Source organism: Polypterus senegalus, chromosome 11 (genome assembly GCF_016835505.1).
Source record: "Polypterus senegalus isolate Bchr_013 chromosome 11, ASM1683550v1, whole genome shotgun sequence".
In the NCBI taxonomy this organism is placed as follows: Eukaryota; Metazoa; Chordata; class Cladistia; order Polypteriformes; family Polypteridae; genus Polypterus; species Polypterus senegalus.
Genome location: NC_053164.1, coordinates 18,258,308 through 18,280,588, shown reverse-complemented (window position 1 = coordinate 18,280,588; position 22,281 = coordinate 18,258,308). Strand labels below are relative to the sequence as shown.

Genomic DNA, 22,281 nt, shown 5'->3' with positions numbered 1-22,281 from the left:
TATATAATTGCAGTTAAACCCGAGTCACATTTGCAGTAACATGTAGTGTTGATATACTTCTTAGAGTTAATATTGAATAATACTGGAGACAGTAGGGCGGCATGGTGGCGCAGTGGTAGCGCTGCTGCCTCGCAGTTAGGAGACCAGCTAGAACTCCCTCCGTGGAGTTTGCATGTTCACCCCGTGTCTGCGTGGGTTTCCTCCAGGTGCTCCGGTTTCCTCCCACAGTCCAAAGACATGCAGGTTAGGCGCATTACCGATTCTAAATTGTCCATAGTGTGTGCTTGGTGTGTGTGTGCGTGTGTGCCCTGCAGTGGGATGGCACCTTGCCCAGGTTTGTTTCTGCCTTGTGCCCTGTGTTGGCTGGGATTGGCTCTGGCAGACCCCCGTGACACTATGTTAAGATATAGCGGGTTGGATAATAACTGACTGACTAGAGACAGTGATCTGCTGCCATCTAGTGGATAAAATAGCATTGTGCTGAAAAAAAGGCTTTCTGACACTTTATGGTAACTCATCAGTATCCATTACTGGGGTATAGTCCCCAATAAATAGCAGAATGGCAAATGAAAAGCCATAAATGCAGTTTTGTAACAAACTGAAGCTGAACCATTACTCAGACTGATCGATAGTAATGACGATGGTGAATCGATCATCAGACATTGACACAGAAAGTGAAACTGAAGCATAATACATCACTGTACGATTAAACTGCCTTGATATTACCGTTGAATTCAACCCTGAGAAGTTTCATTGTGATCAAGAGTAGCTGTGTGAGAAAAACACAAAATAATTGCAATAGAATGCAAGGGCAAGCAAGATGTTAGCCCCCTAAGCACTGTTCACAATGCAGCAACTGTCAATGTTCATGTCAGGAAATGTGAAATTCACTAAGCCTTGCACTGTGGTAGTCTACAATGACACAATGGGTGCATCGATCGTGTGGTTCAAACTCTTTCAGTTTACCCAGTCAGGTGCCAGCAACAGGAAAAACATTTAAGAAAAGTGCACAAAGAAACACACGTCAACTGTCCTGATTGCAACTGTGTGTCACACGAGGGACGTGTAGTAAATCTGCATCAGTGCAGCACTAAACACTCGACATACCTTCTCTACTGTATCCATCCATCCATTATCCAACCCGCTATATCCTAACTACAGGGTCACGGGGGTCTGCTGGAGCCAATCCCAGCCAACACAGGGCGCAAGGCAGGAAACAAACCCTGGGCAGGGTGCCAGCCTACCGCAGGGCACACACACACACACACCAAACACAATTTAGGATCGCCAATGCACCTAACCTGAATGTCTTTGGTCTGTGGGAGGAAACCCACGCAGACACGGGGAGAACATGCAAACTCCATACAGGGAGGACCCGGGAAGCGAACCCAGGTCTCCTAACTGCAGCAGTGTTACCCACTGTGCCACCCTACCGCCCCCTTATGTCAACACAAAATAACATTTTTTCTTGTTGAAAAAGTGCAACCGCTTTGGCTCATTTTTTCCTGCTGTAAACAGGTGGCTAGGGTGGCTACAAGATGCCAATCCATAACAAGGGGTGCTTATACACTTCAGGGCCAATTTAGGAAGCACAAGGAGAAAAAAAAACAAACACAGACATGAAGAGAACATACAAACTGCACGCAGGCAGTGACCTTGGTATTTAAAAATGGTGAACAGTGATGTCAGTGGTTTGCTAATCTTGTCTAATCTCGAAAGTCACACAGGCCTCCAGCAGTGCTCACCACTGTGCCACCAAGCCACCGGCTGTAAACTGAGTGAAAGTTGTTTGTGGGTCTCTTGATAATGAAACACAATGGTTTCTAATCATTCTCAAATTCTTTCCAGTTTTGGAGTTTTACTGTGGGAGTTGCTCACCGGCGAGGTTCCTTATCGTGAGATCGACGCTCTCGCTGTAGCTTATGGAGTGGCTATGAACAAGCTGACCCTCCCTATCCCATCCACCTGCCCAGAGGCTTTCTCCAGACTTTTGGAAGGTAAGGGGCGATGAAGAAATCCGACACTTTCATTCTTTGTGTTTTTCAGAGAACAATGGGTGAAAGGCAGGATTCAAAATAACAAGCGTATGCAATTAAAACTGCCCTGCTCGGAGTAAAGCTGGTGTTTGTTTGTGTAGTCATTATTTTTAATTGTTAAAAGAACTAATAATTTTTTTTTTACAGGGTGATTTTTGAAGTTTATATTTGATATTTAAAAATGGTGAACGATGATATTAATAGTTTGCTAACCTTGACCTGTCCTGTGTTACGTTGAGGGAGTTCTTCCCAAGCAAAACTCGTATGGGCCTCCATGTCCGCAGAGGAGCAAGCCAGGGTCTGCACTAGTGCATCCAGCAAGGACCCACTTAATTCGGCCCAAGCCCAGGAGTGACCTGTTGGCTTTAGGGGGAACAGGCCCTCAGAAAAGGAAATGGGCCATAACAACTCATAAGTCCCAAAAGGGAAAAGGGGGTAGCCGCAAACCTTTAACTGTATGTGAGGAGCAGGGGAAGAATCTTTATAAAACATTTATTTCAAAACTTCTCTATATAGAAAAATGCTCAAAGTGGAGCTAAAGGCATAAGTGGATATGCTCAAAAGCAAGTCGATAACAAGCCGTGTCCGACAATAGAATAAAATAAAAATAATTATACTTCAGTAGAACCACAAAGAGAGCTCATCAACACCAAAAACTGACGACAGTGAATCACATTCTTCCAGTGTATCTCTCCGGCTTTTATAGGGCTTTGGGGGCGGTGGGGTTCAAGCATGAAGAGAAGCGGGTGGCCCTTTAGTGATACACACAAAACCAACGCACACTCGTCACTGCTTTAAAAGCAACAATAAACACCAAGCGAATGAATTATCAAACTACGGAGACGGACTTCTGCTACACCATACACGGCAACATCCACGATAGTGCACAACTGAGACAGAACAGCGCCTGTGTGTGTGAAACGGAAGTATTCAGTTACAGCGGCGAAGTCAATCCATTATCCACGTACCCTGTACAACAAACATACTACTCAACGTCAAGCTCAAGGACGTCGGCGTCGGCTCTCCTTTGTCTCTGAGAAGCTTGCCGCTGCCGGCCCCCTTTGATGAGCGTGCTTCACACGAGCACGATATCTACTTGCGTGGAGCGTGCGGCTATTAAAACACTCACTTGTATTGTTGTAAGCTAAATGATTTAACTTTTCTATTACATGTAACTTGAATCATTGTCCAAATATATATCTACGCACACAACATCAGCATAAAAACAAATCAAGCGTGAAGGGGCCCCGGACCAGAGTCCCGTTTGTCCCCCCCAGCGGCGGGCCTGCACTTACATTCCGGACACTTGTAGTTGTGAATGTGAACCATCAAGACAGGAAAATGCAATCTGAGCAAAAAATCAGAATCGAGCAACGAGGCCTGTAATGTGACCATAACCCTTGACTCTCATGGCGTTTCTATTTATTATTTCAGAGTGTTTGTAATGAGGTTGGAAATGAATTATGTTCTCGCACAGCACTGTATCATTTTCTAATGGAGTGTGCATCGTGTGCCATCATCAACACGACCGTATGAAGGTCATCAGATGCCTTCCCTGAGTGTCTTTGAGATTTCAGGGTCTTCTTAAGAAAAACCTTCAGTGATCGTTCTCTTTAGTCTGCTCTCGTTACCAATCCTTCCTCTGATTACATATAACATCTGCTGAGTTTGGCTCAGACTACATGTCCCCTTTTGTCTACAAAATCCCACATTGAATCCTGATTTTGATTCACGTCTTGGCCTTTGTTTATGTCTTCACGTTATTTTGACTTATCCCGATTCTTTTTCATTTAAAACTACTACTACCCACTGCGTGCCGTACAGAATGTTGATCGGTTTGAATTTTTCATAGATTTCTCGCTGCATTTTTTCAAGTGTTTTGTTCTTTGTTTGGGGTTTTCTTTGGCGCTAAACTCGATTCTGTCGTTTCTTTTCACCTTTGATTTTGGTTTCAGCTAATTTTGTTTTGATTGATGTTTTTGTCATATACAGACCGAGGTGACCGTATTTCCCCCTTTATACTCTTTATTGTGTAGACCTTAGCAAGATGTCTTTTAAATCCTACACTTTTTAGCCTTCATTTATTACACATAAAAAGACTAAACAATCAGCCAAAATGGATAAATAACATTATTAAAAAGCAGTAACGGCGCACTGCATGATAATGTGCAGTGAATACACTTGAGCATTCCTAGTTTTCCTCCTCTTTCGTTTGCTCAGAGGTCAATGCGCTTGCTGCTTCCTGAGCAGCTCTTCTTTTCTCCACCCTAGCGGCCCGCTTCTCCTCTTCTTTTGTTGGCATCTTTTTGTGATAAAACTGATTAAGTCAGTGTTTATATTGCGATTACTTAGTATTTTTTCTTAATTTTTCACTTAAGCTGGCACTTACAGTTGTACTTGAAAGTTTGTGAACCCTTTAGAATTTTCTAGATTTCTGCATAAATATGACCTAAAACATCATCAGATTTTCACTCAAGTCCTAAAAGTAGATAAAGAGAAACCAGTTAAACAAATGAGACAAAAATATTATACTTGGTCATTTATTTATTGAGGAAGATGATCAAATATTACATATTTGTGAGTGGCAAAAGTATGTGAACCTCTGGATGATCAGTTAGTTTGAAGGTGACATAAGAGTCAGGTGTTTTCAATCAATGGGATGTCAATCAGGTGTGAGTGGGCACCCTATGTTATTTAAAGAACAGGATCTATCAAAGTCTGCTCTTCACAACACATGTTTGTGGAAGTGTATCATGGCACGAACAAAGGAGATCTCTGAGGACCACAGAAAAAGAGTTGTTGATGCTCATCAGGCAGGAAAAGGTTACAAAACCATCTCTAAAGAGTTTGGACTCCACCAATCCACAGTCAGACAGATTGTGTACAAATGGAGGAAATTCAAGACCATTGTTACCCTCCCCAGGAGTGGTCGACCAACAAAGATCATACCAAGAGCAAGGCGTGTAATAGTCGGTGAGGTCACAAAGGACCCAAGGGTAACTTCTAAGCAACTGAAGGCTTCTCTCACATTGGCTAATGTTCATGTTCATGAGTCCACCATCAGGAGAACACTGAACAACAATGGTGTGCATGGCAGGGTTGCAAGGAGAAGGCCACTGCTCCCCCCAAAAAAACATTGCTGCTCGTCTGCAGTTTGCTAAAGATCACGTGGACAAACCAGAAGGCTATTGGAAGAATGTTTTGTGGACGGATGAGACCAAAATAGAACTTTTTGGTTTAAATGAAAAGCGTTATGTTTGGAGAAAGAAAAACACTGCATTCCAGCATAAGAACCTCATCCCATCTGTGAAACATGGTGGTGGTAGTATCACGGTTTGGGCCTGTTTTGCTGCATCTGGGCCAGGACAGCTTGCCTTCATTGATGGAACAATTAACTCTGAATTATATCAGAGAATTCTAAAGGAAAATGTCAGGACATCTGTCCATGAACTGAATCTCAAGAGAAGGTGGGTCATGCAGCAAGACCACGACCCTAAGCACACAAGTCGTTCTACCAAAAAATGGTTAAAGAAGAATAAAGTTAATGTTTTGGAATGGCCAAGTCAAAGTCCTGACCTTAATCCAACCGAAATGTTGTGGAAGGACCTGAAGAGAGCAGTTCATGTGAGGAAACCCACCAACATCCCAGAGTTGAAGCTGTTCTGTACCCAGGAATGGGCTAAAATTCCTCCAAGCCGGTGTGCAGGAATGATCAGAAGTTACCGGAAACATTTAGTTGCAGTTATTGGGGGTCACACCAGATACTGAAATCAAAGGTTCACATACTTTTGCCACTCACAAATATGTAATATTCGATCATTTTCCTCAATAAATAAATGACCAAGTATAATATTTTTGTCTCATTTGTTTAACTGGTTTCTCTTTATCTACTTTTAGGACTTGAGTGAAAATCTGATGATGTTTTAGGTCATATTTATGCAGAAATATAGAAAATTCTAAAGGGTTTACAAACTTTCAAGCACAACTGTAAGCCTTTAATTTGCCTCAAGAATGATTTTAAGATATGAAGAGGTAGGGGAAGTGACGGTGAAGATAGTAGGGATGAGAACAGCGCCCTGTACACATGTACTGCACGGCCATCCTGCTGGCTGCTGCCGAGAATTGATTCTACAATAAAATAAAATTAAAAAAAAAAGAGGAATAAAAATCATCACCCCAAAAGTGGATAGTAGATGTCACGTAGTATATGGGTACCAAATTTCAGGTCAATAGTTCAAATGGTTTGCGAGCTACAGGTGCTTTAAAATCGTGGACAGACAAACAAACAGCCACCGTAGCGTATTATATAAGAAGACTAGGGGGCTTAGCCCCCTGCTCACTTCGCTTTCCAAACCCGTCCTGTGCTATGGCCAGCCACTTCATGTCTCTGCCGCTCGCGTATGTGGATTTCACTTTCACCAAACAACAAATCTTTTAATTCTCGCCGATACGCCTCTTCATGGGGAGGCAACACTACTTTTCCCTAATGGCAACACAAATTAGACAATCTACAAGTCTCCGACTTAAAGTTTAAATAAATTTTCGTACTTTTATTATCTCTAACCTGCTCTCCATGTGTACTGCACCAACGTTTTTGAATTCTTTACAACGTTCTACTTTGTCATCTTCCCTTTGTCTTTTATTTCCAGCCCCGGGTGTGGTTAAATCTCTTAGCACAAAGCCTCGTCTCGCGGGACGTGAAAGTATCTCTCTGAAAAATTCTTGTCTTGTCCTAGGATTTCTTTATATAATAGAGAGACGTCAAACTGAAAAGATCACTGCGCACAAACATTAAAAAAGGCCAGATAATTCTGACATAGAGGAATACCAGACACTACAGTAAGAAATTAAAAAAAAAGCATTTGAAACGTCAAAAAAGAAACTGAAATAAAATGTGCTAGTGGAGCCAAAATGAACAGCAAGCAGTGTTTTCAGCACAATTCCAGTAAAAAGATGATACAAGAGAATTTAAGAAACCTTGGGGACATGAATGGAGAAATCATTGAAAATGGGAAGGAAATTGCAAATGAACCAAACAAATATGTCACCCAAATATTTCAAAAGGAAGAGACAAGTGGAACAACTCATGCAGAAGTAATAGATTTTAAAATAGAAGAGTCAGATGTGCTTAAGCCCTCAATACTTTGAAGTCTAATAAAACCCCTGGACCTGATGGGATCTTACTAACTGTACTGAAAGAAATGAAAGACGTCATCTATAAACCCTGATTAGACATTTGAGAAAGGAGAAGTACCTGAGGACTAGAAAGTTGCAAAGGTGACTTCAATCTTCAAGACGGGCGAAAGAATGGATGCTGGCAATTACAGGCCAATTAGTCTTACTTCTGTGCTATGCGAAATTATGGAAACTTAATTAGAAAATTACCTACATGAAAATAATATTCCAAAAAACAGCCAGCATGGGTTTATGCTAAACCAATGTTTTTTGTTTTTGAAGAATCAACGGGAAAAGTTTACAAAAACAAACCATACAATATAATTTACTTAGCCTTTTAGAAAGCCTTTGACTCAGTTGTCTGACATGGAAGATGAATTAAGAAACGAGAAGCTGTAGGCATCAGAGGTAACCTACAGAAATGGATCTCAAGTTGATCAACCGGCAGAAGACAAACAGTACAGATAAGAGGGGAATGGAGTGAGGTCGTCAGTGGAGGAGTCCTTCAGGTTCTGTCCTTGGATCCTTACATTATATTATTTATGATGTTAATGTTATAAGTTTTTTCAATTTATACACAAAATTTCACACCACAACACTCGCTGCTCTGCAGTTTATCAGCTCATATAAGGAGGGCAGACCCTAACAACCAGAAAAGACCCAACTGTAACCATGCTCACCCATATCGGCTTCCATCCATCCATTATCCAACCTCCTATATCCTAACTACAGGGTCACGGGGGTCTGCTGGTGCCAATCCCAGCCAACACAGGGCGCAAGGCAGGAAACAAACCCCAGGCAGGGCGCCAGCCCACCACAGGTGACAGAAATCAATTATAAAAATTAAAAACTAGCTCATATATGGAGAATACCTTTAAAGCTAATCTTTCAAAATCTAAAATTCTTATAAACATTAAATAAATTGATTTGTAAACTGACAAAATGGGTTTTGCAATTTTTCAATGTAATCATAACATGCAGTTTACTTCACTGTCTCCTAGTCTTAGAGGTTCTCCATTTGGTTTTAATGTTCTCCTCGTGGTAAGCATGGGGACATTCACTGGTGATTATTTAGAAGATGTAAATTAGAAATCAAAAATAAAACGTTAACAAATTTCAAATGATTTTACGAAATTTCACAAAATGGGCAAGGCAAGAATTGTAGGCGTGAGAATGCCCAATCGGACAGCTATGGTTCTCAACAAAATAAAGGAGATTTGTCATTTTGTATAAAGGAGTTTGGCACAGCTGTCAATCTGCTAGCGGAGAATTGAAGACGAATGAAGGAGGACACCGAGAGACCTCTGAGAACTCTGAAGGAGTTAAAAGCTACAGGACATCGGAGAGACTGTCCAGGTCATACACAGAAAGAACAAATTCTCGACTCATGAGAGCAGAGACATTGATAGAGAGGTAGTGAAGATGATGGACAGATGATGGATGGGACAGTCAGCAATGACAAAAGAGTCAACATTTAAAAAACACATTCATATTTTCTTTTTGCCCTAACGGATAAATTGGGTATTTTTCGAAGTTATGGATTATGGGTACTTTGAAAGGTTTGTTGCCGCGTTGTTCAACTAAGATGCCATCCCACAGCATAGAGTCCATGTTCATTTGAACTTGAGTTGGTTTCAAGTAGAATGATGGCAGACTGCTGTGCTGTGTGGGTTTGAACTACCCATAAGCCATTGTAAATGAGTTGTATTGTGTTAGCTTCTATCCGGTTACTGTGTAATTTTCAAATTGCCTTCACCTTTTGACTTCCCATCATATATTAAAAGGATGGTTTTTAAATAAGCTCTGAACTTAACTGGGAGCCAAGTGTAAGGACTTAAGAACTGGAGTTATGTGTTCATACTTTGTAGTTTTTGTAATGATTCCTGCAGCAGCATTTTAAATTAATATAAGCCATTGTAAACGAGTTGTATTGTGTTAGCTTCTATTAGGTTACTGTATAATTTTCAAATTGCCTTCACCTTTTGACTTCCCATCATATATTAAAAGGATGGTTTTAAAATAAGCTCTGAACTTAACTGGGAGCCAAGTGTAAGGACTTAAGAACTGGAGTTCATACTTTGTAGTTTTTGTAATGATTCCTGCAGCAGCATTTTAAATTAACTAAAAGCTGCATAAAGAAGGCATTGAACAGCCAGGGAAGTCCACATTGCAGTAGTCAATCGTACTAAAAATGAATGCATGAATTAATTTCTCAGTGTCCTTCATATTTAGTAAACATCTTAATTTTCCCACATTTTTAAGATGGTAGAAGCATGTTTTGGACAGTTTTATAATGCATGTTTTGCATGGCATGCTAGTGTCACAGATAACGCAGAGATTGCAGGGTGATTCAGTAAAACTGATGATGATTCCAATGGAGTTAAATAATAACAGAGTATTGTTGTGGTCATCAACATTCGCAGTGGTGGGTTCTTGTGCTACACTGTTAGTTTGGTAAAGTTATGTGATATTTTAATCCTGTGTTGTTTTTCAGAATGCTGGAGCCCAAATCCCCACAGCAGGCCTTCTTTCAACATCATCCTCAACCAGTTGCTCTGCATCGAAAAGTCCGCCATGTTTCAGATGCCCTTGGAGTCTTTCCATTCCCTGCAGGAAGACTGGAAGTTGGAGATCCAGCAGATGTTTGATGAGCTGCGCACCAAAGAGAAGGTAACATCAAAGTGGAACAGGCGGCAATACAAGAAAATGTTTGTGAACCCTTTGGCTTTTCATTCGCATTTTAGGCCACAAGAACAGGCACTTTTTATTTATTAAAAAAAAAAAAAAATTAAGAATGCCATTTTTCATGGCACACAAGTGTATATCGCTGCAGTGGGCTGGCACCTTGCCTGGGGTTTGTTTCCTGCCTTTTGGCTGGGATTGACTCCAGCAGACCCCCGTGACCCTGTAGTTAGGATATAGCGGGTTGGATAATGGATGGATGGAAGTGTATATCACGATTGTGAAAAAATAAGTTTTGGCTTGAAAAATGCCACACTTTTAAGTTTTTATTTGATAGTTTTCTATTTCCTCCCTGTTTAATCCTATTGTATATATTTATTTACCATATTTAGTTATTATTTGTTAGACCATTTTAAGGAGTTTTTATTATAATAACCTTTTAGGTATTGTAAGAAATGACACAAAAAGATAATGAAGAGTTGGGGAACCATAAAGGCAAACTTCATTTATGTGATGACAATAAAGGAAAAAAAAAAATAGCAATCAGCAACAGGCGCCTGCCTTAAGATGGCAGTGCAACCCCTTAAAATGAAGGCAGGGCAGAAGAGGCGGGCTCAGGGGGTTTGTGACCCGGAAATGACATCACTGATGCGGCCAGTCATCAGATCTGCTAATGAGAGAGGAGGAGGAGGAGCTCTAGTAGGCAACGGCGCCAACCCTCGACTTGGGGTGGAATTACAATATGATGAGCACACAAGTTGTCTCTACGGTGTGACAGCATGTAACATAAAAAATTGTGTTTCTTGATTACTTAATACAGTCAGCATGTTAATAAAAAGAATTATATTCTCTGATTTTTTCCTTTATAAAATTTAATGCAGTCAGTATGTAAAAAAAGAATTATGTTCCTTGATTTTTTTCCTTTATAAGATTTAATAGTCAGCATGTTAAAAATGTGTATGCCTTGATTTTTGTAAAAGTTTATGCAGTCTGGATATGAAAAATCTTTTTAATTTTTGTTTTTTTCCATCATAAAATTTAATACAATCAGTAAGTTAATAAAAAGAATTATATTCCTTGATTTTTTCCTTCATAAACTTTAATACAGTCAGTATGTTAATAAATAGAATTCTGTTCCTTGATTTTTTTCCTTTGTAAACTTTAAGGCAGGCAGCGTCTACTTATAAACGACTTCCATTCCTACAGTTGCTTATGACCAAATTTTAGATGTCCGTCAGAATTTGTACTAAAAATGTTGGTTAATGGAAAAGTCAGTAAAAATGCATAGCTCTTTATTACTTATATTATAGAAATAGGGCAGCATGGTGGCGCAGTGGTTGCGCTGCTGCCTCACACTGAGGAGACCTGGGTTCACTTCCTGGGTCCTCCCTGCAAGGAGTCTGCATGTTCTCCCCGTGTCTGCGTGGGTTTCCTCCCACAGTCCAAAGACATGCAGGTTAGGTGCATTGGCAATCTGAAATTGTCCCTAGTGTGTGCTTGGTGTGTGTGTGTGTGTGTGCCCTGTGTTGGCTGGGATTGGCTCCAGCAGACCCCCGTGACCCTGTAGTTAGGATATATTGGGTTGGATAATTGATGGATGGATGGATTATAGAAATATGAGTTCAATGTATTGATAAAATAACAAAAAGTACTGTACTTAAAATTACAAAACACAAAGCAATTCAAACTAAAGTGGATCACAGCCATGTACTGCATGTTGCCCTTATGCTTTGATAATGACACCCACTACCTCATAGAGTTTGAAAGAGCAGAGTGATGGCATGAACATCCACCACTAGCTAATATTGATCTCCCAGCAGAGATGTGCTGTGCTTGCTGAGGGGTCGCTCAGACTGTCACCTCACCTCCGATCAGCTTCATGAGGGGACATTGCTAAGACGCACTCTTAGGACCCAATCAATCGCCAGCAGCGACGTCCTCCGCTCAGTGATATGGCCAGCTGCTGATCGAGCTGCTTACCTCAGACTCGGCGTATTTGTGCAGCTACATGTGCTTCCAGTTATATTTTGCAGCATGTGAGCACTAAAACATTAAATGATTGAAAATAGTGACATGTCCATACCATGCAGGGGCACACTGCTGTTAATGATGATGTTCATCTACGTCAAAACTTGTGCATTTCAGTCAAAAACAGAACACACTAAATTGAAATGAATTGAAATTCAGTTTTTGTGCGTTTTATTTACTCATTCGTGTCTGTGGGTTTGCAGATGAGATAGCTATAACCCGAGGGCCACCCGTATTTTAATGAAATATAATTACTGTAAAGTGCGTCAGTTTGCCTGTCTGAATTTCAAGGCTTCCTGTTTGGGTTAAGTCAGGACAGAAAGAAGCTCACCTTTCAGATATTTGTCAAACAGCCAAGCTTTCAAAATGGTCACAGTTTAAAGGTTTTTTGAACACATAAAATACAGTTTGGAGTATTTTTATTACATTTCACTGCCCTGGTTAAAGTTATTAAATTATTATATTCTTTACTTCATTGCAATGCCATTTTTTAAGTGTATTTGTTTTGGGAATGTTTTCATGGACATTTATGACTGTTAGGACTGTTGCTGATCACGTGATTACGGTGTGCTTTGGCACCTCCGGTATTTTTACCTCTTTGACTCGGTAATCCTAATTATGTTATACTTTTTGTCTTACTTATTTGTTATCTCAACTTGCAATCAACTAAAGAGCACCCTTTATAGTTCATACAGTCATATATTTTTATCCTGCTGGGACTGACTATACTGTAGCTCCTCAGCATCGAGTATTTGCTGTCTAAATGTTCAATAACTGATCTGCTTCCCTGCACACATTTGTGACATTTGCTTTTCCAGTCAAGAAAGATAGATAGATATGAAAGGCACTATATAATAGATAGATAGATAGAAATGAAACACACTAGATAGATAGATAGATAGATAGATAGATAGATAGATAGATAGATAGATAGATAGATAGATAGATAGATAGATAGATAGATAGATAGTGTGATGCCACTGGTTTCGCCTCACCTGGAAGTGCAGCTGGATAGCTGCAATCAAGCACCTGAAGCACTTCCGGGTACCCAATAAAAGGAGCCAGCGACCAACACACAGGGGCCAGAGTCAGGTGGAGGGTGGACGAAGCTAGGAGGAGGAGTGGTGGTAAAGAAGAAAGTGTATGGTTGTTTGGTGGTGCTTTGGGGACTGTGTTCTGGCTAGGGGACAAAGGGAAGACGTGCCATTCAGCTGAAGAAAAATAAATGGTTTATTTATTTTACAAGTGCCTCCGTGTGTCGGGTCAGGCATTTATATAGCTCCTTTGCTACAATAGATAGATATGAAAGGCACTAAATGATTGATAGATAGATAGATATGGAAGGCACTATGTGATAGATAGATAGATAGATAGATAGATAGATAGATAGATAGATAGATAGATAGATAGATAGATAGATAGATAGATAGATAGATAGATAGATAGATAGATAGATAGATAGAAATGAAAGGCGCAATAGATAGATAGATAGATAGATAGAACTTTATTGTTCTAATTTCATGAAGTTTCTTAATGCTCCCAGACTGCCACTGAGGTATCACTTGATAGAGATGCTTGCCCAGCCCACACGTTTCTACTTCTCTGCCATATTAGGAACTTCGGAGCTGGGAGGAAGAGCTGACACGGGCTGCCCTGGAGCAGAAAGAACAGCAGGAGATGCTGCGGCGGCGAGAGCAGGAGTTGGCAGAGCGCGAGATTGACATTGTGGAGAGGGAGCTGAACATCATCATCCATCAGATGTACCAAGAGAAGCCGAAGGTGAAGAAGCGTAAGGGCCACTTCAAGAAGAGTCGACTAAAGCTAAGCAAAGATGGCAACTGCATTAGCTTGCCCTCAGGTGAGCTCTCTTTATTTCTCTTAACTTGGCCAATGAGAATGGCTGCCTTGATGTTTCTGTAACCCTCTCCATGATCGGTACACTTTCTTAAGCCCTTTGCCTGATGCTGTGCCCTCTAGATGTAAGTTAAAACAAAGTCCGTTTAGGTGTCTCGCTCATTGGGCCGTCCAGTGACCAAGCAGAATTCCTTGGCTGCCACTTAGGCCCTCATCTAGAACTCAATGGTGGTACAATGGTCAGGCTTCTTGTCCATAATGTTCCCAGTCCTAGCTGCATGCTCTTAATTAAATTACAATCTCATGCACAGTTTCCCTTCACAGGTCACCTTCTGTCTGATTGATGCAAATGGCTCTTTGGTACGGTAATGATTGAATTAGAGGATGAGAGTGCTTGTGTCGTAGAGGAACGTGGCTTCACCCTTTAAGTGTGTCTGCAGCCTGTGCGCTAAAGTAATTCGAGCTGCAGCGCTGGTGGCAGGGCGGAGAATTGGTGCACAACGGCATTCAGTCACCTTAGTCGACCTGACGAAATAGCCATTTTAGTCTAAGTGTACATACAGTGGATTCACTTCTTGCATACTTTACTCTGTTTAAGTGGACACATTTGTCAGTTTACACTCAATAATCCATAAAGACAAGAAGAAAATAGGCTTCAGAAAGATTTACAAATGATATAAAATAACTGAAATCTCATTCCTCATTAGTGTGCTGGTAACCCTTACAATGTAGGACTTTGATCCTATAAGGCTAAAGGTCCTAGAGCCACCTGGTGACACGTGAGTTTGACTCTTTGTGACACACCATTCATGGACAAGAGTGAACTCACAGCCAAGATGTTAGTACCTGGTAAATAGCTCATTTAATCGCCAAGGCCTCCTCCTCAAACACCACATGCCTGGTCTCCCGGTCCAAACGTTTCCAGCTTAGGAACATGATGAGATGTTAAACACCATCAAATGCTTTGGCTCAGCACAGCACCGAGACCTGTGTCCGAAGCATCAATCTGTAGAATGAAAGATAAAAAAATGTCAGGAGCTCTCAAAGATGGTGCTGATTTAAGGGCCTGTTTCAGGTCACGAAATACAGCTTCTGTTTTCGTATCCCATTCCATGTTGAGGGCCCACTTTTTTGTTAGATCAGTCAGGGACACCGCTCTCTCAGAGATATGGGGTTATGAACCATCAGTAGTAGCCCACTAACTAACAAGAAAGCTTGGACCTGTCACTTGGTTTTTGGACTGAGCCAATTCAGAATGGCTTCCACTTTGGAAGACTGTATCCCTGCCCTCCAGGTATCCTAAATATTTGGCCTTCGTTAACCTGAAAACACTACTTGGCATCAGGAGCACAGTTTGAATATGCTGTACATGTTCCTCCCAAGTGTTGGAATAGATAATGTCATCTAAGTAGGAAGCACAGTAGGAGTTGTGGGGCCGTAGCACTTTGCCCACCAGACACTGGAAAGTCACCATTGCAACCCAAATAAGAGGACACGGTACTGCCCTCTAGGGGTGCTAAACAAAGCCTTTTCCTTTGTGAAATCAGTTAAAAGATCCTGCCAATACCCTTTTGTCATGTCAAAGGTGGTCAAATATTGAGCTTTACCAAGCCGCTCAAGGAGTTTGTCCACTCACAGCATTGGATAAGCGGCAAACTGGGCGACTTGATTAAACCAGGGAAAATCATTGCAAAAGTGCCAACCTCCATTTGGCTTTGGGATCAAGACGATGGGGCCTGACCAGGGACTGAAACTCTCCTCGATCAGCACCTAGATGGAACATTTGTTTGGTCTCAAGTTCCACCTGTGCATGCTTTGCCCTGAGGCATCTGTACATACATCCTCGGACTATTACTGCTAGCTTTGTAATGATATTGTGTACAATCATGTGGTCCTTCTGGGCCATTCATTTTCCTCTTTGGAGACAGACAAGATGGCTGTTTCGAGCTCTTGTCATTGTTTGCCAGTCAAATCAGGGTCAAAAATTAAGGGTTGAGGGTTTGAGAAAAGACCAGAGTAGGGATTGGGACCCCACTCCTTCCATGGTTTCAGCAGATGAATGTGATATATTCTTCCTTCCATTATCCACCGTTTATCGAGGTCGGGTCGCGGGGGCAGTAGCCTAAGCAGAGAAGCCCAGACCTCCCTCTCCCCGGCCACCTCCTCCAGCTCCTTTGGAAGGACCCCGAGGCATTCCCAGGCCGGCCGGGAGATACAATCCTTCCAGTGTGTCCTGGGTCTGCCCTGTGGCGGTCTCCCAGTGGGGCATGCCTGGAACACTCCTCCAGGGAGGCGTCCAGGGGGCATCCTAACCAGATGCCCGAACCACCTCAACTGACTCCTCTCAATGCGGAGGAGCAGCAACTCTACTCCGAGTCTCTCCCGGATAACTGAACTCCTCACCCTATCTCTAAGGGAAAGTTCAGCCACCCTGCGGAGAAAACTCATTTCGGCCGCTTGTATCCACGATCTTGTTCTTTCAGTCACTACCCAAAGCTCGTGGCCATAGGTGAGGGTAGGAACGTAGATCGACTCGTAAATCGACAGCCTCGCTTTTTGGCTCAGCTCTCTCTTCACTACGACAGACCGTTGCAGAGCCCGCATTACTGCAGATGCCGCACCGATCCGTCTGTCAATCTCCCACTCCATTCTTCCCTCACTCGTGAACAAGACCCCCGAGATACTTGAACTCCTCCACTTCAGTTTAGGATTTAGTGGTGCTGACTCTCATCCCTGCCTCTTCACACTCGGCTGCGAACCGCTCCAGTGAGAGCTGGAGGTCACTGTCCGATGAAGCCAACAGAACCACGTCATCCGCAAATAGCAGAATGTGATATACCCAAATAATTTTCTGTCCCCAATCTCATATGTTCTTTGCCAATGGGCTAAAATTTTAGAATGGGAAGTGGAAATGAGAACCATGACACAGTCTCCAGGATGGAACTCACAGAGTCTCATATCTTGATCATAACAGCAGGCCTACATTGATTGTGCCTGCTCCATATTTTATTTTAGAACTGGTCGAATCTTAGCGAATCTGTTGTGTAATTGTGCAATCTTTTCTAATATAATTATGGAAGGGAGTGCCTCTTCCTCCCAACATTCTTTTAGAATGTCCAGTATTCCTCTAGGCCGACATTGACGTCACAATACAAAAAGGCAGGACTCCACGGAGGCGTGAGAGTCTTTCTGGTAGACGAGGGGGAGCAACTGGTCCCAGTTCCTTCCATTCTTGCTCACCACCTTAGGCATCATTTGTTTTAGAATCTGGTTGAACCTCTCGATTAAACCATCCATTTAAGCATTGTATGCAGAGGTTTTTCATTGCTTAATTCTCTGGCAACATCCTTGAACGTCTCCGAGGTGAAGGGTGTTCCTTTGTCTGTTAAAATTTCTTTTGGAACACTGACACATGCAAAGACCTCCTATGTGAGCTGAGTCCATTGCTCCCGTACCTGGACTCTTACGCACTTGAGTTCAGTAGCAATGATTTCGTTCAGATCCTGCTATTCCATCATTTTCCCAGAAAACTCCTGCCAACTACATCACTGCAAAAGATGAGACAGACATACTGTACATAAAGAGCTGGGGCACCAACTTGATGACCCCGTATAAGTGAATAAAGAAAATATGAAAAAGCACGCAGCAAATTGCGGAGGTGTCTTCTCAGACACAATTTCATGTAGTGAACCGAAACAACATGGCTGGTTTCCTGGTTAAGTGGTCATGTGGCTTGAAATCCATCCAGGCGTATGGACAATGGAAGTGACGTCAGCAATGGAGTGACTGAATCTTCCATTCTGCAGAGGGAGGAGAAGAAAATTAATTCAAACAAAGTACCAGCCACCGCTCCGGCAAGTAAGGGCTCGTTTATACTTCATGCTCAGAATGCATACACGCCCACATCATGGCTGCCACGCGTTCTCAGCGTTCATTTGATGCGTCCTCTGAGCAGGTCCTCAGGAATTAACGCAATGTGTGCGCGAGTTGCAGTACCAGCAAAAAGTTGGGGGGGGCGCAATGTGATAAAAGTTGGAATGTGACGTCAGAGTCTCTGGTTACTGTGTACATGTGAGAGAAAGCTTTGCGGATCCTACGAGATCGATGTGCGCGCTTCGATGTTCGATGAATGGTTCGATGTGGTGAAGCGAAATGCCGACATAAAGATGCATTCGTGGTGTTTTTATATTCAAGCGTCGCATATTCCCGATCGTAATGACACGATACATTTTAAAAGTCTCACATACCGTCTTCTGTGCCGTCTTTTTTTTTTTGTAACTTCACAACAGCAACAAAATGTACAGCGCTGTATTTGAGCCACTGACAAAAAAAAAATAAGGACTTGGTGAAAACGTCTATTTTGTGATTAAAGTGGAAATTTCGGCTTTAATCTCGAAATGTCCACTTTAACCTCTGTCAGGGATGCCAGGGGCAACGACCCGGCCGGGACACCGTGAGGGACCGGAAGAGGGTCAGAGCCCACCCTGGATCACGTGGGGGCCGCCTTCCTGGTTGCTCTGGGTGCCACGGGTACAGGGCATGAAAGCTCCACCCTGTAGGGGCCCGTGGTCACCGCCAGGAGGCGCCCCAATGCCTTGGGGACCTGTTACCCCAGCACTTCCGCCACACCAGGAAATGCTGGGGGGAAGATTTAGGACAGCGCCCGGAGAGCTGCCGGGAGGACAGCCGGCACTTCCGCCACGCTGGGGCGTGGCCAGAGGAGGAATGCCGGGAACACCTGGGGCTCATCCGGGGACTCTATAAAAGGGGCCGTCTCCATTCATTCAGCGCTAGAGTCGGGTGGAAGTAGGACGAGGCAGAAGAGGAGTGTGGAGGCGGCCCGAAGAGAGGCATTTGTGGCCAGGACTGTGTATTGGGGTGAAGGTGTGCACTACTGGGTCTGTGTGACCATTATTTGGGTCTGAGTGACCAGTGAAATTATTGTAAATATTGTAAATAAACGTGTGGTGGTATTGAACAACATGTCTGCCTGTCTGTGTCCACACCTCGTAGTTTACTTTATCATTAAAGCAGACCATCATAAACGTCATCCCAGATTTTAATCGCTACGGGAAGCAGCAATAGATCACCACACAGAACACATTAAATGTATGATATGCCAACTCTCTGCACATTTAGAAGCTTTAGATTTATACTTCATATCACTTTCATGATGAAATGCATTAAAGTGTGTATGTTACATTTTACAGGTAAATCGTTAATTTCATTTAAATAATGAATATTGTTAATAATTACACACATGGGGGTGTCACGGTGGCGGAGCGGTAGCACTGCTGTCTCGCAGGGAGTCACGTCGCTGGTATTTCCTGCTTGTATTCCACACTGTGGCTCCGGTCTCCTTCCAAAGATATGCAGATTTGGGGATTTGGTGTCGCTAAAATGACGCTAGTGTATGTGTGTGCTTGTATTCACCTTGCGATGAGCTGAGGCCTCGTCCAGGGATTGTTTCTCACTCGTGCCCAATGCTTGCTGGAATGGACACATCCCTGGATTGATGGATTTAATCAATAAACATCATTTTCAGAAATATTGCGGTAAGGTGTCATCGGAATTTAATAGATGTTCTAGGCAATTTACAACACGGAGAAGCCGAACAGGTTCTCACCGTGATAATATCTTGCACTGCCACCTGGTGGATTCCTCCAGATTTACGTAAAGTACGTGCAGAAGTATAAACAGTACAACGCTTGCATAGCAGGAGCGTCCGCTGGAGCATGTGTCGCGTCACGTGAAGTATAACCCCGGCCTTATTACCATCATGAAAACCCTTAAGGTGTCTCACATGCACACGTGTGTGACACAATACATAATAAAATTAACTATTGAGAATAATGTTTAGATAAGCCTGCATTATGTAGACAGATCCCATCACCTTGAGGTAGGCATTTCACAAACAAAAATCATTGGATCAATTTAGTGACTGCGTGCAGACTTTCCAACACAGCCGTGCTCACCTCTTTTTCTGACAGCCAATGGTGTGCTGAGCTAGTGCTGTATGAAGGGTTTAAACTGTATGGTGAGTTCAGCTGCAGTCTCGACCCTTCATTGTCTTTTTTCATTCTGTCATGGTATGTAAAATATGTAAAATATGAGACATCAGACAGACGAGATTCTTTCTGTTTGAGGGGTGCAAAACACCCACGTTCCTTATTCCTTATTCCTGCATTCTATATATTGTACTTCTGGAGGAATAAACGGATGAGCATTTATTGTTTGTCAGCTCACATGCACTTAGAGCCTCCACTACAAAAGGATGGTCTGATTTTGTCAGAATGAGTTGCGAGTCACTGAGTATGTCACATTATGTGCATGGCCCTCAAGTGTAACACACCACGTTATGTAAAAGAAGACTGTGGCTAAAAATCTCAGGAAAAGTCAATCAATGCGACACAGTTTTAGACATAGTCCATGCAACCAGAATGTGGCTGTTTCATCATGCCAATCAAAGGTAACAAACTGCATGCCATGTCCCTGCCGTTGACCCTCACTATGTTAACAACATGGAAGGCAGAAGCATTTCATTTTGAGGGCCCAGCCAGTCGTTGTCTAACCTGCTTAGTCCTGAACAGGGCTGTGGAGGTCTGCTTAAGCCTATCCTAGCTAGCACTGGGTGAAAGGCAGGAACAAACCCTGGACAAGACGCCAGTCCATTGGAGGGTGAACACACACAAACGAACCATACACTAGGGCCAGTTTAGGATCACCAAGTCGCCCAACCTGTATGTCTTTGGACTGTGGGAGGAAACTGCAGCACCAGGAGGAAACCCACGCAGACACGGGGAGACGTGCAAAAACCGCATGCAGTGATGACCTGGGACATGAACCCTGGTATCCTTACTGACAGGCATCAGCGCTACCACTGCACTGCCATGCCACCTGAGGGTCGAGCCGTCTGAAATAAAAAATGGAAGCACCCTAACAATTACTTTCATCTGAAATCATATTTCCGGTATTGTAGCAAGCACCAAGTGAATGAAGGATTATAATATGTACTGAATAATGGACTCGTACTGTACCTGTGAGTCACTTGGGTGGTCTTTACTGAGAAGGGTGCTACATAATAAAGATCAATTAAGTTTAAAAGCCGAATGATTGCCATGCTTGTCTTTTTTACTGAGTAGAGCCTCAATGACAGCTGTCACACATAGAGTGTCATCCTAATTCCACTATAAATAATAATAAATACCAGTTTAATCTCCAACATTGACTCACTGGGTGATGCTGAGTGAGTCTCTTCACATGTCAAGGAACAAACGTTTAAAATATGGAATTGAATCCAGCTAAGTAATAAGGCATGGATAACAACAACAACATTTATTTATATAGCACATTTTCATACAAACAGTAGCTCAAAGTGCTTTACATATTAAAGAATAGAAAAATGAAAGACATAATTATAAAAAATAAATCAACATTAACATCGAATAAGAGTAAGGTTCAATGGCCAGGGGACAGAAAAACAAAAACTCCAGACGGCTGGAGAAAAATAAAATCTGTAGGGATTCCAGACCATGATACCGCCCAGTCCCCTCTGGGCATTCTACCTAACATAAATGAAACAGTCCTCTTTGGATTTAGGGTTCTCACGGAAGGGCTTGATGATGATGATGGTCACGTAGACTTCTTCCTTTTAATCCGTCCATCATTGTTGGAGCATCATGAAGCTTTGAGTAGGTGGAGGTGACCACAAAGAAACCGGAAAAAGAAACAGAAAAGAGAGTAGGGGTCAGTACCGATTTTAGAGCCACCATGAATAGTTGTTATGATGAATTGAACATACAGAGTATCAGGATTAAGTTAAATTACGATTAAAATGAAGTTATAAAAGGCCATGTTAAAGTAATGTGTTTTCAGCAGTGTTTTAAAGTGCTCTACTGTATCAGCCTGGCGAATTCCTATTGGCAGGCTATTCCAGATTTTAGGTGCATAACAGCAGAAGGCCGCCTCACCACTTCTTTTAAGTTTTGTTCTTGGAATTCTAAGGAGACACTCATTTGAGGATCTGAGGTTACGATTTGGAATATAAGGTGTCAGACATTCCGATATATAAGATGGGGCGAGATTATTTAAGGCTTTATAAACCATAAGCAGAATTTTAAAGTCAATTCTGAATGACACAGGTAACCAGTGTAGTGACATCAAAACTGGAGTAATGTGTTCTGATTTTCTTTTCCTAGTTAGGATTCTAGCAGCTGCATTCTGCACTAGTTGCAAACGATTTATATCTTTTTTGGGTAGTCCTGAGAGGAGTGCGTTACAGTAATCTAGTCGACTGAAAACAAACGCGTGAACTAATTTCTCAGCATCTTTCAGTGATAAAGAGGTCTAACTTTACTTATGTTTCTTAAGTGAAAAATGCTGTCCTAATGATCTGATTAATATGTGATTTAAAATTCAGATTACAGTCAACAATCACCCCTAAGCTTTTTACCTCCGTCTTGACTTTTAATCCTAATGTATCCAGTTTATTTCTAATAGCCTCATT

The 22,281-nt window shown here is 42.2% G+C and overlaps 1 protein-coding gene across 1 annotated transcript in view; it reads left to right on the top strand.

The window, feature by feature from the left end:
• The window catches only part of map3k10 (mitogen-activated protein kinase kinase kinase 10), a 128,661-nt gene that overhangs the window by 85,644 nt on the left and 20,736 nt on the right, over positions 1 to 22,281 (top strand). The window contains exons 3-5 of the mRNA XM_039768113.1: positions 1,849 to 1,997; positions 9,706 to 9,881; positions 13,536 to 13,779. Of these exons, the coding sequence (XP_039624047.1) occupies positions 1,849 to 1,997; positions 9,706 to 9,881; positions 13,536 to 13,779 (569 nt within the window). The remainder of the gene's footprint in view (positions 1 to 1,848; positions 1,998 to 9,705; positions 9,882 to 13,535; positions 13,780 to 22,281) is intronic.